General features: G+C 33.2%; 3 protein-coding genes and 1 pseudogene across 6 annotated transcripts; 3 read left to right on the forward strand and 1 right to left on the reverse strand.

Annotated features, from left to right (window-relative positions):
* Window positions 1-118: 118 nt before the first annotated feature.
* LOC105634868 (DEAD-box ATP-dependent RNA helicase 15) lies at window positions 119-6,262 on the forward strand. 3 transcript variants are annotated; one of them, XM_012217810.4, is made up of 12 exons: window positions 119-309; window positions 406-526; window positions 968-1,068; window positions 2,440-2,612; window positions 2,783-3,014; window positions 3,123-3,241; window positions 3,541-3,597; window positions 3,694-3,878; window positions 4,822-4,966; window positions 5,080-5,163; window positions 5,257-5,320; window positions 5,810-6,262. In XM_012217810.4, exons 2-12 carry the CDS (start codon window positions 411-413, stop codon window positions 5,818-5,820), a joined length of 1,287 nt encoding a protein of 428 aa, XP_012073200.1. In that variant the 5' UTR covers window positions 119-309; window positions 406-410; the 3' UTR covers window positions 5,821-6,262. The 3 variants fall into 3 exon arrangements, with proteins under 3 accessions (XP_012073200.1, XP_012073201.1, XP_089575412.1); XM_012217811.4 differs by having other exon boundaries at window positions 120-309; window positions 2,299-2,612; XM_089719286.1 differs by lacking the exon at window positions 119-309 and having other exon boundaries at window positions 396-526.
* Window positions 6,263-8,284: 2,022 nt separating this feature from the next.
* On the forward strand, window positions 8,285-11,126 carry LOC105635053 (putative polygalacturonase At1g80170). Of its 2 annotated transcripts, none has more exons than XM_020679678.3 (10): window positions 8,285-8,431; window positions 8,702-8,830; window positions 9,091-9,228; window positions 9,373-9,540; window positions 9,639-9,662; window positions 9,748-9,955; window positions 10,074-10,155; window positions 10,263-10,371; window positions 10,454-10,570; window positions 10,655-11,126. In XM_020679678.3, exons 1-10 carry the CDS (start codon window positions 8,417-8,419, stop codon window positions 10,895-10,897), a joined length of 1,233 nt encoding a protein of 410 aa, XP_020535337.1. In that variant the 5' UTR covers window positions 8,285-8,416; the 3' UTR covers window positions 10,898-11,126. The 2 variants fall into 2 exon arrangements, with proteins under 2 accessions (XP_020535337.1, XP_037495737.1); XM_037639809.2 differs by lacking the exon at window positions 8,285-8,431 and adding an exon at window positions 8,475-8,538.
* Window positions 11,127-12,484: 1,358 nt separating this feature from the next.
* On the forward strand, window positions 12,485-14,894 carry LOC110009554 (putative polygalacturonase At3g15720; annotated as a pseudogene).
* A 118-nt stretch (window positions 14,895-15,012) lies between these two features.
* LOC105635054 (putative aspartic protease At2g35615) lies at window positions 15,013-16,368 on the reverse strand. Its single transcript, XM_012218047.2, has one exon. It carries the CDS (start codon window positions 16,366-16,368, stop codon window positions 15,031-15,033), a length of 1,338 nt encoding a protein of 445 aa, XP_012073437.1. The 3' UTR covers window positions 15,013-15,030.
* Window positions 16,369-18,307: the final 1,939 nt, after the last annotated feature.

The raw sequence follows: 18,307 nt of genomic DNA on the forward strand, positions 1-18,307 counted from the left end.
AAATAAAAAAAAAACCTGGCGACTTATTTCTTACTAAAAACATCGAATTAACGATCACCTCAAAGGTTAATTTCGTCATTGTATCCATATCCTTTCTTCCTATTTGTATATCATCCGCTCCTCATCTTCACTGTCCTCAAAACCCTAGAACTCCTCTCTACTCTCTCCCTTCTCTTTATCTATAAAATTTTTGTTTTTTTTTTTTCTTCAGAAAATCAATTTTTAACGATCTTAAGTTTAATTTTCTTTCTCTTCCATTTTTTTTGGTTATTCTTTCAAAACTTTAAGGCATTCTTCGAGCTCTGGAAAGTAAGCTGACGGAACTCTGAAAGTAACTTAAGTTCTCTTTAATGTTAAAAAACCATAGAAATTGATTGAGTTTACTGTGCATGTCTATGCATGCAGGCAAAATGGGTGAAGTAAAAGACAACGACGCTTACGAGGAGGAGCTGCTCGACTATGAGGAAGAAGACGAAAAGGCCCCTGACTCCGTCTCTGCTAAGGCCGGAGCTGAATCTGCTAAAAAGTTTGTTTTTCTTTTTTCTCTCTTTTGTTTACTTATGGATTTGCAATTTTTGCTGTATATGTAGTTAATTGCTTTTAGTTTTAGTTTAATTTTACAAAACTTTTTAGGAAATTTTCTTGATGGATTTATTTGTGAGTTTTGTGCAAAAAAGGATGGAAATAAAGCTTGAGTTTGTGGTGTTGTCTGCATAGAGAAACTTGTATTCTTATTAGGTTCTTTTTAAAAGTTGAAAGAAGTTGTCTTTGTACTATTATTGCCTTTCATTTCCTGAGTCATATGCTGTGCTGTTAATTTTGATTTTTTTGCTGCTAATAATTCATTCACCTCTTTGAATTTATATATGCCTTCCTGGGGTTTATGGATGCCTGCATGAGTGTTTATTTTTTGATATATAATGAAAGTTATCTCTTTGTTGATGCTGATTTGCTTTATACAATGCAGGGGCTATGTTGGAATTCACAGTTCAGGATTCAGAGACTTCCTGTTGAAGCCAGAGCTTCTGCGAGCCATTGTAGATTCTGGATTTGAACATCCTTCAGAAGGCAAATTCTTTAGACTTATCTTTGTCAAATATCTGTTTTTGTTTTAATTATTCTCTTAAGTATATGGCAAAATTCTTTTAACCACCAATGATATGAAATGAATCTGCAAATGAAGGCTTTTCAAATTTTCCAGTTCTTTGAGATGGATGGCTAGATCATTGGATGACCACTGTCGCCTGTGTGGTTTGACTATGCGACTGAGAAGCCAGACTTCCTAATTTACTTATTTTGTTATTAAATCGGATGAATTATATTAGTTAGATGCTATATGTCGTAGATTTTGTGATCGTTGCTTGGTTGTTGTCTTGGAAAGAAATATTCTGAACTTCCAATCTGGTCCGGAATGGATATTTTTGTTTATTAGGGTTTCTTCTATACTTTTTTTTTTATTTTTTATTTTTCTCCTTCAATGCATATGGCACACACTACTTATAGGCTTTGGGGGAAAATGGTGTGTGTAATATCTAAACCATATGCTATGCAATATAATTTTGTTTATTTTATTTTATGGTATGCCAGACCACACTCGAGTGTTTCTCTGTACTATCATCATAGGTGAACAGCTTAAAATAATTGTATGAAAAGTGGGAAAATAAAATAAAAAATAACCAGAAGACTAAAGGTTACAAGCATCATTTTTAAGACCATATCTTAAGTAATGTCAATCCAATTGGGTTTATGAAGCAAACAAAGAAAATTGATAGAAGTCTATGACTTGGGAAATTGAAATATACACATAAAATCCTACAATATGATTGTTTAGAATTCTTTTGTTTCCTCTATTTATTTTTTAATCGTTGTCTTAGATTGAATGCTGCAAAAATTTGGATTTGAGTTATTAGACTATCAACAATAAGTTTAATTCATTTAGCACCAAATTTGACACTTAAGCCTAATTTCAACTCTTAAATGCACACAACTCTAAAATTTGTAGTAGGTACAGCCTTTGATTAGCCCACTGCCAGTGCTTTGCACCATTTGCTCTTATTGTCCACTCAATTTGTACTTGCTACCCCTATTGAACTTGCTTCTCTGTTCCTGTATGCTCATGTCTTTTGTGGAGAGCAAACTGCCGGGTGTGATAGACTAGATATGTGCCAATTTGATTTGGAAGGAAATGTGTCAATGGAAATTTTTTTTGTCCGTTTGCTTGATGCTGAAAAATTTTCTATCTTGTGCTGTGTATCCAATGTTTCTTTTTGTTGACTTATTTTGTTTTTGATTTTACAGGTAATTTCTACTAACTATACTTGCTGAAAGTCATAATTTCAGCAAGAAAATTGGTCTTGGTAAACCTTTCCTTTAAAAGGATCTGGAAGGTCTTTATACTCACTGGGGATTCGTCCGCTACGATTTTGTTTCCTGCATCAGTGCAACATGAGTGCATCCCTCAAGCTATCCTTGGAATGGATGTCATTTGCCAAGCAAAATCTGGGATGGGGAAGACTGCTGTTTTTGTTCTATCTACTCTGCAGCAGATTGAACCTGTTGCGGGTCAAGTTGCTGCGCTTGTTCTTTGCCATACAAGAGAATTAGCATATCAGGTATGTCTCCTAGTTTTGTCATTTCTTTTGGAAGTACTATGGTCCTTAAGTGTGATTGTTCACTGTTTATTTTTCTTTTCTGGAGTTTTATGATGTGATTTTTCTTTCTGAAGATTCATTAGTTTTGTTATCTTTTCAATTCTGAAATCCTATTGGTTTCTGTTTTACAGATATGCCATGAATTTGAGAGATTCAGTACCTATTTGCCTGATATAAAGGTTGCCGTCTTTTATGGTGGTGTCAATATCAAGGTTCACAAGGATATACTAAAGAATGAATGCCCTCATATTGTTGTTGGAACTCCTGGAAGAATATTGGCTCTTGCACGAGATAAAGACCTTGGGTTGAAGAATGTGAGGCATTTTATCCTAGATGAATGTGACAAGATGCTTGAATCACTTGGTATGTTGGTTAGGTTTCGTCCATGGGAACAATAATAAATAACTAATTTGTGTTATTATTTTAATACTTTTGTTCCTGTTGTTTGCTGTTTGTTTGTATCTTTTCCAGACATGAGGAGAGATGTGCAGGAGATTTTCAAGATGACTCCTCATGATAAGCAAGTTATGATGTTTTCGGCGACACTTAGCAAGGAAATTCGCCCTGTTTGCAAGAAATTCATGCAAGATGTAATGATTTATTTACACTTAACAATATAGCCCTCAAATGTCTTGTTTAATTTGATTTTTGCACTTTGCTGACTTGATCCACCACAGATTTGTTGGTATTTGTGCATTACACATTGTTATTGGCAGGGAGAAACAACAAAATATTGTGCTGATTTGTTCTCTAGATGACTAGTTAAATGATTCTTCATGTGGGCATCTAGCCTGCTTGGATTGTTTTTCTAGATTTCATTGGCTTCTGGGTAATGCTAGCTTAATTATGGTATGCTGATTCGTTTTATGCTGATATTTGGTCCTTCCAGCCTATGGAAATTTATGTAGACGATGAGGCCAAGTTGACTCTTCATGGTCTTGTACAGGTATTTATAGGATTATTACATCATACCACATCAAAATTGAACCTTTGCTTTTAAAAAACTGTTTTATGTTTGTTTAATGCTGTATTTTCTCTTCAGCACTACATCAAATTGACTGAGATGGAGAAAAATCGCAAGTTGAATGATCTGCTTGATGCCTTGGACTTCAATCAAGTAGTCATCTTTGTGAAAAGTGTGAACAGAGCAGCTGAGCTGAACAAATTATTGGTAGAATGTAACTTCCCCTCCATATGCATCCACTCTGGAATGTCTCAGGAAGAAAGGTATCTGTTCTTGCACCACATGACATTCCATTGATGTCTAGAACTATGTATCTGCCTTTCGTTGTGGGTTTTATTTTTATATGTTAATTGCTGTATCATTTGTGGTAGTCAAGTTGGTCTTAGGCTTTCTTACTGTGCAAAACCTGTTTTCAATGTCCAACCTATTGTTGATTAGGTTGAATAGGGTGTCTTTGATGTTGAAGGCAAATTAAGCACATTTTTATCTATTTGATTATTATTCTGTCTTAATATGAGCAGTTTTCTGATATCTTTTTTTTTTTTTTTTTTTTCTGTATTAACGTTCTTGTTTAACTGTATGAAGCAAGGATGACAGCTTGATTTATTTTTAACTCTCGTATTTTCTCCTTTTGGTTTTTTTTATTGGTTGATGGGTTGAATTGCTATTAGTGAGTTTAGGCCCCACCCCTTGCATGCATGCGTGCTTGGAAGGCATGTTTCCTTGTATCCCTAGTTCTATGAGAAGCTCTGCAGGTTGTCACCTAATCAGACTTTGTTGTGTGAAGGGTAACTGAAAATAACTGTTCCGAAAGGATTCAGAAATGTTCATTCAATGAAATTCTATTACTTACATAGTTGTTTTGTTCCTATACTTTCTGATTTTAAAAACTTTGGCCATACATGTTATTCTTGTTTATTTATTTATTTAATTTTTTCCTCAACTCAGACTGTCAATGCCCAGTTCCTTTTTATTTACATGATATGCTTACGATAGCCTCTCTAATCACATTAGCATTGAATATCTATAGTAATAGTTAAAAGAGGGGGAAAAAAATGAAAAATCCATGTTTAATTGTAAATTCGAAATAATATCTTGCATGATATTTGAGTTAAATGTAAATGAAAATTGCATTTTACTTTATACCTTTCTCTGCAGGTATGACATTGTTTGTCTGACTGATTCCTTTGGTTACTGTGTTTTAAGGTTGACAAGGTATAAGGGTTTCAAGGAGGGGCATAAGCGAATTCTTGTGGCAACTGATTTGGTTGGTAGAGGAATTGATATTGAACGTGTAAACATTGTTGTCAACTATGACATGCCAGATTCTGCCGATACTTACCTGCATAGGGTATGTTGCAAGAGCTTTCTTGCACTCGTTTGTTAGATGGTTTGAGTAAACAGTAAAATGAATTTTATCTGTCTTGTGTTACAACTATGATTTAAATTTGTTGACAATGATAGGTAGGGAGAGCCGGTAGGTTTGGCACCAAGGGACTTGCAATTACATTTGTCTCATCTGCATCTGACTCTGATGTGCTGAATCAGGTAACTAGTTCTCTAAAAATTTTCAATGCTTTCAAGATCATTTTTCAGTGTCTGCTCTTTACTCATGATGATCATGAAATACATCTCTTTCAGGTTCAAGCAAGGTTTGAGGTGGATATAAAGGAGCTTCCTGAGCAGATTGATACTTCTACATACAGTAAGATGCCATCTAGCTTCTATTTTGGCTTTAATATTTTGCTGTGGTCAAAATATGGGACTCTAGCGGGCTGTTTTTTTGTTACATTGTGAACTTTGTTTGACCCAGAATATCTAGTGGCCTTCACTCCTTGTGCATGTGAATAGCTATACTAACTATGCTATTTTTACAAGCTCATGGTGTTGAATTGATAAGTTCGGGTTTCATTCTGTGTTGCCATTTTCTTTTCCAATTAAAAGGGCACCAAACTAGAGGTGACTGACTTATATTGAAGTGACAATGAATTAAACCTAATGCCAAATATATATATGTGGGGAAGCAATTAACCAGCCCCTCTATTACCTTAGTGGTTTCTTCCATCTTGATAGAAGCTAAAATCTCAATGAATAGTAATTTCTGTCTTATTGAACATAAATATGAAGGTGCCCAAAATTTTGTCTTGCCAATTTACTGGTTATGAATACGGCGTTTTTCTGATCTTATGTGCAGTGCCATCGTGATGGATGCAAAACATTGCAATATGTGGTTGATGCCACTGCAAGCTTGGTTGACACTAAAGGTTGAAGTGACATTGTTTCTTTATCTTGTAATATGTGGAGTATATTTTGACTCGAGGTAGTTGTTGACTTGAGATATTTGACAACTTTAAATTTGAAGTTAGTATTGTGGGACATTTTTGGGTATCTTGTTAGTCCCTTAGTGTTTATCTTGTTGAGCTGTTGTATTTTATGTTCTGAGTTTTGCTAGGTCATTGCATTAATCGAACCTCTAGTCTACAGGTATTGATTTATGCTTCTAATCTGGAATTATGGGGGCCATTTAGTTTATTGAGCGACAGCAGGTCGCGGTGTTTTCGACTGTAGTTGTACAACAGTTGCCTGTTTATGGCTGGTAAAACTTTTGTAAAATTTATTGGAGTTAAGGTATTCATGAATAGTGATATGTTAGGCTGTCTTTTTAGCAAGGAACTATGGATAATATTTTTGCTGCTGTGATGAAAAATGTTGATGAATTAAAAGTAAAAGGCAATGTAAAGTTTCAGCTTTTTTTTTTTTTTTTTTTTTTTTTCAATTTAGTTCTGAATTTGGATGATTATAGTCAATGTAAATGTTTGCTGCTGTCCCTGTGCTTGTTGCTGTGGCATTGGAGCAAGCGGGATGGAACAGATCCTTAGAGCTGTTGCCTTGGCGTTGAGCAAGGGAGCAAGCGTTAGAGCTAAGTAATTGGAGCATTTGATGTAAGGTTTTTTAAGATTTATTATTGGAAAATTCAAAAGTACGTGGTAGTATTAGCAAGGGGGATGAACAAATCCTTAAAGAGTTCACTGATTAGAGCGTCGGGTAATCTTTTCATGACCTTGATTTATTAATGGAAATTCAAAAATTTCACTTTAATAGATTTAAAGCTTGCGATGATCATTCGGTTTAATCTCATAATAATCGCTGGATGCGAGTTCTTTCGAGTTTTAAGATGAAAAATTAATAAAAATCCATACTGCTTTAAAAAACTTGATCCTGTCACAAGGTCCGCTAAGATTGCAAAGTTGACAATAGCCCTTTGCTTTGATCTCAAAATGCTCTCAAGACAAACTCTCGTTCTTGATATTTACCTCTGTTCATTTCTTAAAGCCATATGATACGGCATCGTTTTCTTGATGCAATATTTTTCCAACATGCTCGTCTTTTAATACATATATGTTAGCACTTTTTGGCCCTTTAATACCTTTTAATTAAATAACTAAAGTGCAAAAAAATTAACGTGTTATATAACAATTCCGTTTTTTTTATTACTACCTCTGTCTTATTTTGTTTGAATGGTTTGACAAAACATGCATATTAAAAATTTAGTGAACAAAAGCTATTTTGTCTTTTTTTACCCTTAAATCATCGAAGATATTGATAAAAGTTTCTCATTTAATGAACGATCATAAATGTTATCATGGAAAAAATAATTGTTTATATATCTGAATTTAAGAACTTTTGGAAACATTTTGAAACATTTAAAAAAAGAATAATAAGCAAATAAAATGAAACGGAAGGAAGGAATATTAACTAATTACTTTGGAAGTAAACGCTACCCAGGTTAATTCAATTAATTATAACTACAATGAACTAATTATATTTTTTGGAAAAGCACAATTTAAAATGCTGTTTAGAATTATTTTTAGCTTTGCTTATATTTCTGCGACAGAATTATGTAATCTATAATTTTTTTTCATAGAAAAGTTAAATTCCAATTAGTCCTTTTTTTGGATGTCAATTTTGTCAGGGTGATGTATATTTCTGAGGTGGTATTTCTTGTTTCTTGCTTGTATTACAAAAAGAAAGAAAGAGGCAATGGAGATGCTATTACCAAATTTTGGGCATTATATTAATTCAGTCTATCTTAGTTGACATGAAAGCATTATACATATTGCCTAGGATTAAATTTTTGGATCTTGGAGTACCACTAATGATTTAATATTTATAACATTAAAACTCTATTTATAACATTAAATTTTTCGAAATATCTGCTTATTTAGTTTTTCGACTAGATTCAAACTCGCAACATCGATCACTCATCTCATTATGCATTAATTTTGACACACTTGAAAGGATAAAAAGAAGTAAAAAGAAAAAAAAAATTAATGGATTGGTTCTTTGGCGACCATAGTACGCTTTCTGAAGTGAACCTGTGAAACAATCAGCCGGAAGTTTATGGTTTCAGTATTGCATAATTTTAGTGAGAAATAAACAAACTTGATTGCTTAAAAGCAAAATCTGATTATGGAAATCGAGTAGAGTTATTTGTAATCTAGCATATTGAGCATTAAAATCAGCTTCAACTTATGCCATTTTCTTTCTTTGGCAATGTCATAATACTTAACTGTATTACAAACGACATATGGGCAAGAAAAAGAGCACACTGACGCCCACTTGGATTCCTTTTTCCTCAAGAAGCCACTATATATAAAATTGCCGGTACCCATGCACTAAACCAATTAAAAAACGGAATTTTAAAAGATTGTTACTGTTTATTTTTTTAAGCGAAGATTTGAAATACCTTCGTTTGGACTAAATAAATATTTTTGATTGATTTGGTGTATGAGGTGGGTCAATGCATTGGATGCAGGTAAGTCCTTCCAAACTTTATATATAGCTTGTGTGGTAGACCAAAGAACTCACCTGCATTGAAAAATTGGATAAGTCTTTTTTCTTCTTTCATTTCTTTTGGCAATGGTAAGGAGTTTATTTTAGTTACCATAGTTTAAGCTTATAGCATGCAAAAAGGGAGTCCTAGTGCATGAGACCCTGTGCTTTACGTGGGTTGGAGGAGGGTCTATGTGAAAATTAGTTCATAATATTTTAAACTAATTCTGCCATCATTTTAAAATATTTGCAGGTTCTATTTACCATTCTCTATGTCTTGACCATACTCTCTATAATGTCAAGTGTTATCTCGAGTCCTATCAATCATTATAATGTTTTAAGTTACGGAGCAGTTGGTGATGGAAATGAAGATGACACTCAGGTACTAAAATATCAGTATGTCTGCAACTTTCGCTGGTTTATCTATAATTCTTAGTTAAAATGGTGAATATCTACCAATAAGGTGATTGTTGGAGTGGTAAGCGACTTTAATTTCTGTAAAATGCATTCGGGAGGTCAAAAACCTTTTTGGTCTACACCTCCGAAGGGGTGTTATACCTCTTGGTTTTACCAAATAAAAAAAAATGGTGAATATCTGCATAGTATTAATTAATGTTGTTACCCTGAATTTTCAAATTCCAGGCATTTGTTGAGGCATGGAATGCTGCTTGTCATTGTGATGAAGACACACCTAGATTGGTTGTTCCTGAAGACAAGACATTTTTGGTGAATCCTATCAACTTTTTAGGCCCTTGCAAGTCTGGAAACATCGAAGTTGTGGTATGTAATTAACATTGATACTCTAGTCGTCTTCAAAGTTGTGAAATTATAGATTCGAACTGATCAAAGCCTGAGTAATTTTATTTTTCAAAAAATTGAAAAAAAAAAAAAAAGAGATGAGACTGAAATTTTTGTTTCTTGCAGCTATCAGGAACAATTATAGCTCCTGATGGTTCCAATCCCTGGATGGAAAATAATGTTGGAAGATGGTTAGCTTTTCGAGATGTACATGGGCTAAATATAACTGGGGATGGCATGCTAGATGGTCGTGGAGAGAGATGGTGGGATTTTTGCAAACATCATCGAGTAAAAGTATGCAAAATGCAATTTTACAAATATTTCATCTTCTTGCTTCTGTAAATTTTTCTTTGGAGTTAAAATATTTTTAACTTTTTTTAATTTCTTATCAGAGTTGCAACAGACTTGCTCCTTGGGTGAGTATAAATTATATGAACAGTTTGTTAATCTGCAATTTTGTAAGATCAACAAATCAATTAGTTTGTTTGTTTTGTATCTCAGATACTCGGTTTTTCGAATTGTACTGATGTTCACATGAGAGGAATTAACACTGCACGAAGTGGTGGAGGTCATATATTCATCTTTGGTTGCGAAAATGTTGATCTTGCATTCTTGAATATACAAGCACCTGCAACGAGCCCTAACACAGATGGTATTCATATTTCACATTCAAGTTTTATATACATTGACCAATGTACTATTGGCACTGGTAATTTCCTATCTTGAACCGATTAACTTCATCTCTTTCTTTAATTTTAGCTTTCTCTCTTTAAAATTTCTCCATTGTACCATTCTTGTACTTATTGATGTTCATGATCATTTAACAGGCGACGATTGCATTTCCATGGTAGATCGTACATACAATGTTAACATAACAAATGTTGATTGTGGACCTGGTCATGGTATAAGGTAAGTGATTTTTGGTGCTGAACACACACACACACACACACACATATATATATCTCGATCTTGAGTTCCTAAATGTAATTACTAACGCACTTGGCATTTTGTTATAGTATTGGAAGCTTAGGTGCAAATGGAGAAGTTGTAGATGTTCAGAACATAACTATTAGAGATATTAACTTCTACGGAACAACTAATGGTGCAAGGATCAAGACATGTAGGGTATGATACCTTAAAAATTTCTCAAGTATAAAGAATAATAATGATTCATAATAAGGTCAATTTTTATTATTATTATTTTTAGGCCGGGAGAGGTCGAGTTCAAGATGTTTATTTCTATAATATAAACGTTACAGAAGTGAAAAATCCGATTATTATTGACCAACATTATGGTGAAAAAAAATCACATTCAACAAAAATGGTAAGACATGTTTAAGTTTTAGTGAATTCTTATATTAGCTTTGAAAAATCCAAGATTAATATGTATTATCATGTTCTTCAACAGAGAGCAGGAGTTCACATAAGCGATGTGCAATTTTTTGGATTCTTTGGGACATCGAAGAGCAAAGTGGCTATCGATCTGAACTGCAGTGAGAATGTGCCTTGTACCAATCTCAGTTTGGGAAATATTAGATTGGGACCTGCAGAATCAGGAGAGGTCACTTCTACCTGCAATAATGCTTTTGGATCAACCTATGGAGTTGTGAGGCCCAAGTCTTGTCTGAGATACCAGCGGGAAAGTAATTAAATACCAATTTGTGGATCCATGAAAACAATTGCTTAGGTTATGAAATCAGAGTTTAAAAAGACAAAAAGGAGAAAAAAGGGTTTCCTTTATTGTTTAAAAAGGGTTTCCTTTATTGTTTAAAAAGGGTTTCCTTTATTGTTTAAAAAGGGTTTCCTTTATTGTTTCATGCTAACAAGTTTCTACTGTTGGTGGCATACTAATATGATGAATAAAGATCTATATTTTCACAGTTTAGCCCTCTTAATCAGATTTTGCATTTCCCTAAAAATCTAAAAATCCATGCAATAAAAGGAACATTTGCATCTACTTGGAGATTCTTGCGATCATCAACAAGAACACCATATTTCGAGACATATACACAGCCTGAGTATTAATGACAGAAATAATTACCTGAGCATCCACCTCAAGTAGGACATTACCATTACCTAGCTGCTCTAAATTTAACTAAGAAACACTTTCCTCGTGCCTAATAATTCTGCAAACCTGGGGGCTAAATACCTGACGGGAAACCACAAATGTCAACGACAAAGTGGTCTGATTCGTTTCTGTTGTTGCAAAACTTGCACAACCATCATCCTGGCGAAACGTTAATCAAGATTACCCTTCAAAAAACAAGAGCCCGGTGGGTTTAAGTTTTATTTATTTATTTTTCTTATTAAAATATTAGGGTTCTTAATTGAATCAAATCTTAATCCTTTATATTAATTCAAATATAGTTATCGGATAAATTAGTAAGAATATCCCATCATTAATTTGGTGGTTTGCGCATTTCCGTAAACTTTTCATATAATGTAATAAAAAAAATATAAATATGGTAAAATAGGGATCCTAGACGAAGAAGAAGGTAACTGAAAAACTGTTCTTAGTTAATATTTGTTGGTTTAGAAGAGCAGAAAATTAAGGAAGAGAAGGAAAATTCTGCGGAGAAGGAAAAATCTGCAGATTTTGTAAGTGTGGAGAAATAAATATTCACATCTTATTATTTCCATTACAGCATAATGTAAATATTTATACTAAACTTATTCTAAAGTTTGTTTACCAACATTCCATGAGTCAAGGAAGTTTGTTTACCAAATCTACCTAAAAGTAAGGTAGTTCATCTACTTTTTGACTTCAACAAAGTACAACGAAATCTAAATGACTTTAACAAAATACCTCCAAAAACTATCAACAACATTTGCATTAATTTCTTCAATGAAGCTGTAGCTGTAACTTTAACAATATTTGCTATCAAATATTATATATATTTTAAATTTTTAAGATTTAAATTTTTTTTATTTTCTTATATTTATCCTAATTAAAATCTGTTAAATCTCTCCTAATTATTAGAACATTGGAAAGTGAACAAAAATCGTTAAAATTACCATTTATAGGAATATAAATTATTATAAATGGAGGGCAATATAAACGCTAAAAGCAACGTATAAGCTCTATTGATAATTTTCTTTCCTGGATACTACTAATTAAAATGGTGAGATAAATTTCTCTTGAGCCATCCTTGTAATTCAATTGGAATATTGATTTTTTTTTTAAATACTGAATTTCAGATTTTCCCTTTTGAATTTTGTTTTTTTTTTGGCAGGATCTTTACACCATTTTCTTACTGATCATGTGCAAGGCCACATTACAGTCAAGCAAGGCCCTTCGTTCTGTAAATGTAGTTAATTTTGGAGCTGTTGGAAATGGAAATGCAGATGACTCTAATGTATGTATTTATAATTTATCTTAGAGTTAATTATTCAATTATTTGTTAAATTAATACGCGTCACTACCTATTTTTTTCCTATTTTTTGTATATTTATTTGATTTGGCCTGACAATATTGTTGATTTAGTGTTAGACCTCGAAAATTAACTATGTACATAAATAAATTAATAGAAATTAAAAATTTAACAATTTCAATTTGTTGTGACATGCATATAGGCTTTTACGAAGGCTTCGGAAGCAGCTTGTGGAGCTACAGGAGAAGCCAGTCTCACAGTGCCAGCTCAAAAGACATTTTTACTGAAGCCTGTGAAGTTTCTTGGTCCTTGCAAGTCCTCTCAAATTAACATTTTGGTAAAAATTAACACCTTAAACTTAATATTTGGTTTTGGAATATTTACACTAAAAATTCTCTTAAATTATATTATGTTTTATTAGGGTCACCAAACAATAATCTTATCATCTTAAACAAAAAGTCAATTTAAATCCTCACAGTTTCTTTTCTCTATACAAATTTTTCTGTTTAAAAAAATTATATATCCATCAGTGATCGAAGATTATTTACCAATTAAATAATTCATCAATATTTTCCTTTTTGTAATTGCAGGTTCAAGGGAATATAGTTGCACCAAGCAAAATATATCAGAATGGCCAACACCTTATATGGGTACCTGGATTGTGTTTGCAGGAGTAAATAATATTTCTGTGGTTGGAAAAGGAGAAATTGATGGGAGAGGGTCTGAGTGATGGAAGTGTACAAGTCAATGCTCGAAACCATTAGGCTGGAAATTTCATGATTGCAAAAACGTTGAAATTAATGGCCTGCAAATAAGAAACATCTCCAAGAAATTTCTTTCTGTGTTTGGTTGTGATAATGTGATATCTCAAATCTCAACATTACTAACCCTGAGGATAGTACTAATACTGATGGTATGGATATCTCTCACTCAACCCACGTTCGTGTCAGTGACTGTGACATTTCTACAGGTTTTTATATAACAAAATACACAATATCGAACTTGTTAACCAAATATATTTCTTTGAATTTTTTTTTCCACCCTCCTAAATGATTAAAACGGTCTATAGCCGGAGACTTCAATTGCCTTGTCCTCCTCATTTGGAATCACGTGGAGGCAACTGCGTTTTACGTTCTTCAAAAACCCTAAGCTTCTCTTTATTTTCATATGCAATTACCAATAAATAAGAAATTAATTTCACTTGTCTCTTAAAAAAATTTCTTATTTACGTGCGCTTGGGGTCACGCCAATAAATTTTTAAAAAAAAAAAAAAAATTCTTCTCTCTGTTTTTATTAGTTTTTGTCCTTCATTTCTCTTTTGAATACTCGCAATAAAACTACTAATTGCATTATTTTTACAATTAAATACCTTTTTGTATCCAATTGTAATATTTAGCAATGAGTAGAACCATAAAGTCTATTTTCTTGTAGGTGATGATTGCATTGCTATTATTTCTGGTTCCTAAAATATCAACATTACTGGAGTGTTTTGTAGGAAAGGCCATGGTATAAGGTTTGTGATCATATATATATTCTCACATGCAAAAAATATTTCTGAAAAGTTCTGAAATTGGTCATCCAAATATTTATTTGCCTGTAATTGTATAGTATTGTTAGTATGGGAGGAATGTAGATTACGACACTGTAGAAGAAGTATATGTGCAACAATGCCATTTTGGCTCAAGTCGAATGGAGCACGTATCAAAACATTGCACGTAAGGTGTGCGATATGATTATATAAAGTAAATGAAAGTTTTATAATAAGGGAAAAATTTACTTACACACGGTGCTCATACAGTTTTTTACTCAAATGAATGCATTCATAATCATTTATTGAAAAGAACTGATTGTTGTTTTTCCTTTTTACAGGAAGGGTCTGGATTTGTGAAGAAGGTGTATTATGAGAATATTACACTCCAAAACACTTCCAATCCTATCCTCATTGACCAATTCTACTGCCCTGAACACATGGTACAAAAATTTTTGGAAATTCTTATTTAGTTTAACAGTATAAGTAATAAATAAATCTTATGTTGTTTTTGTTGAAATTGTGAAGACCAAGGCAGTAACAGTCAGTGATATTTCATTCCTGGGATTTCATGGAACTTCCTTTACAGAAACTGCAATCAACGTAGCCTGTAGTCAAACTTTAGGTTGCTCAAATGTTGTAATGGATGGCATTAATATTACTTCTTCAGCTGCAAACAAGAAGTCACATCATATTGCTTTAATGCCAAAGGAACATTTACTTCTACATCTCCTAAAGTTAATTGTTGATTATTATTGTATTAGTAAATTGTAATAACAGTCCTGATAATTTAGCAATGGCTTATGATGGAAACGACTTGTAGTTTGCAACTCAGATGATAAAAAGTTATTATTTCATTCTATAAGTTTCATCAAGTACAAAACACTAGGAGTGGCCTGAACAATCCGTAGGCATAAAAGAAACACAATTCTTGTCAAGGTCATAACCTACCAGAAAGTTCATTTGAGCCAAATTTCCAAAAATAGCAATACCATTAGATGGAATCATAGTGAAACACAACAGATCTTCCTCTGCTTTGGCAAATGTGTTTATAGGCTTCAATTCCACATCTGCATCAGTAAAATGGACAGTGATAATTGGAAGCTCAATACCAATTTTATCTCTAAAACAAATACTAAATATCCCATTTGGGTCACTAACTCGTTCTCCTTCGACAGCTTTTTCCAACACCAATTCCAATTTATTATAAAGCTTGGAATCAAGAAACGTTAGTGTTGTCCCTGAATCAATAATTATATTACCCTTTTCGACATTTCCATCATTCCTTGAATTTTCATAGGCTAATCTTTCGTTTCCAACACTAATAGCTTCTAACGTCAAATAATAGAACGTTTCAGGTTCTTTGGAAACCAAAGGAGTAGAAACATAAGTATCAGAACCTGAAATAAAACTATTATCACCAAAAACAATCTTACCTAAACTAAAATTTGATTTTTCTAATATGGGTACTAAACAATATGAGAATTTATTATCTATTTTAGTGCCCAATTGAGAAATTAGTGAAAGAGAGCCACCTCCAAGCCCGACTATACCAGAACCTACCTCATCAAAATTTCCACCGTTACTATTACCACACCCAAATGCTAATTCTTGAATACTATTATTTGTAGAACCAATTATAAACCTCTCAGTGGCAAGATACCCCATAGTAAAAGAATGATCCCCATATGAGTAACTATAACCACATGCCTTAAAAAAGCCATGAGCAGAACAAGCTCGCATGTCGCTATTCAAAGCATTGCAATATCTAGTCTCGCATAATACTCTTCTGTAAGTAGAAGACTGTTTGGGATTAAAGATTGGCGACTTCTGCTTGTAACATTCTTGACAAGGTTGGCATTGTACCCATATTAAATCACTGCCTGTATCTGCTATCACAAGAACTTCTATTGGTGGAGTTCCAATGGAGATTCTCATAAAGTACTCTCCTCCACCTGGAATAATATCATATTCTAAGGTTTTTGCTGCAGAGACTGAGTTTGGGGTAAAACGATTAGCGCGCGATATGGAACGATGAAAAGAAGATTGTAAGCGATCAAAGTAAGTGTTCTTGGGGTTGTAAAGTGGGGAAATGGGCGAATCACGGTGTATTAGACTGGCTGTGAAACTGCCATTGTTCATGGACGCAGTAAGTGAAGTTTTTGATATTAATGCAACAAAAATAACGAACAAAGAGAGATGAGTAATAGAAAAGGCAGCCATGCTTTTGAGTGTCAGAGAGAATTATCATGGAAGAATTTATAGAGATGGAGAAGAAAGAAAGTGAAATGAAAGGTTGGGAGTTGATTACTTAATCATGCTAACACATGGGAAGATTGAGGGAAACAGAGCATCGCATTTCTACGTAACTGATGATAGAGGGAAGATGTCTAGATCTAGATGTTATTACATTGTAACGTTCTGTTTAAGTTCATTTTCAGCCAAATCAATCAAATAGTATTGGAATAAAAGGTTGTTCCACTCCTTAATTCAAACGTACAGTTTTGAATTTTAACTTTGTTTAAACATTTCATTATATATATATATATATATATATATATGTGTGTGTGTGTGTGTGTGTATATATAAAATAAAAATTCAATACATACCGGTCCAAATCCTATCCGCATTTTATCTATCTATCTGTTCTATATTCTATATTCTATTCTATTCTATACTGTATATAAAAAGTGGAAAGAGGGACAATAATGAAATTTATTATATCACTCTTAACGAAATTTAAAATGTTTTATAATATCCTTAATGATGGTCAATTAAAAAATTACAGTTTATTAGTTGATTGGATATAATTTACAAAAATTATTTGTTCAGCCAATCATATGCAATTTGATTGTCTTCTACTTATGTGAAGAGTAAGAGGTCTCGAGTTCGAATTCTCTCAACCGCAAGTGTTTTCACCAATATGATTATTGTGTAGCCACAGTGTTATTTCGGCCATCAGGCCTATTAGGAATAAAAAATTTATTTTTTAAATAAATACATATAAATAATTAAGCATTTCAAAATTTTTATTTTTATTTTTATTTTTATTAAATTTAATTTTTAATGAATATATATGATAATGAGATATTTGAAATTTTTTTATATTTTATTTATTAAATATTTAATTCTTTTAAGAAATATAGATAAAAAAAAAAGAAAGAAAATATTGTTTTTGTGACATCCCAGGTTTGGGGCACTACACCTTAGGCGAATCCCACATCGGCTACGCACAGGGTGTTCAGACAGTACAAAAGAGGGGTGATGCCTTGAATGGTTGGACGCGTTTTGGTGGTGAAATGGCTGGAGAGTTGGAAGAACTCCAGGGTTAAGCGTGCTCGCTTAATGGAAATCCTAGGATGGGTGACCTCCTGGGAAGTTTCCCATTTCCCCCAAGAACAAAACCGTGAGGGTGACCTCGTACGGAAGGGCCCAAAACGGACAATATTCAGCCATGTCAAGGACCCTGACAATTGGTATCAGAGCCAGAGCCTTGTCCCTCTGGCCGATGGTGGGGCAAACCTCAGCGAGGACGCTGAGTCCCTAAGGGGGGGTGTATGTGACATCCCAGGTTTGGGGCACTACACCTTAGGCGAATCTCACATCGGCTACGCACAGGGTGTTCAGACAGTACAAAAGAGGGGTGATGCCTTGAATGGTTGGACGCGTTTTGGTGGTGAAATGGCTGGAGAGTTGGAAGAACTCCAGGGTTAAGCGTGCTCGCTTAATGGAAATTCTAGGATGGGTGACCTCCTGGGAAGTTTCCCATTTCCCCCAAGAACAAAACCGTGAGGGTGACCTCGTACGGAAGGGCCCAAAGCGGACAATATTCAGCCATGTCAAGTAAATAAAAAATAAGTTGTATTAATATCTTATATAATTCAAATCCTATTTCTATTAAAGAATATAATTTTATTAATAATTTTTTAAAATGCTTTTATGATCTTGATTAGCTAAAAAAATAAAAATAAAAATAATTTTTATTTATAAATATTTAATTTGATTTATTAGAATATTTTCTTATTCTACAATTAATGTGTATATGTATATTTACTACAAGAGATTACAATGAAAGTTATTAGCAAAACATGTAAATTAATTATAAAACGTATAATAGAAGCTATATGATGATTTTTATCAATCAATTGGTTTTTCCTTAAAA

The sequence above is a fragment of the Jatropha curcas genome, chromosome 1, assembly GCF_041381405.1.
Source record: "Jatropha curcas cultivar XTBG-Jc1 chromosome 1, XTBG_Jcur_1.0, whole genome shotgun sequence".
Taxonomy (NCBI): Eukaryota; Viridiplantae; Streptophyta; class Magnoliopsida; order Malpighiales; family Euphorbiaceae; genus Jatropha; species Jatropha curcas.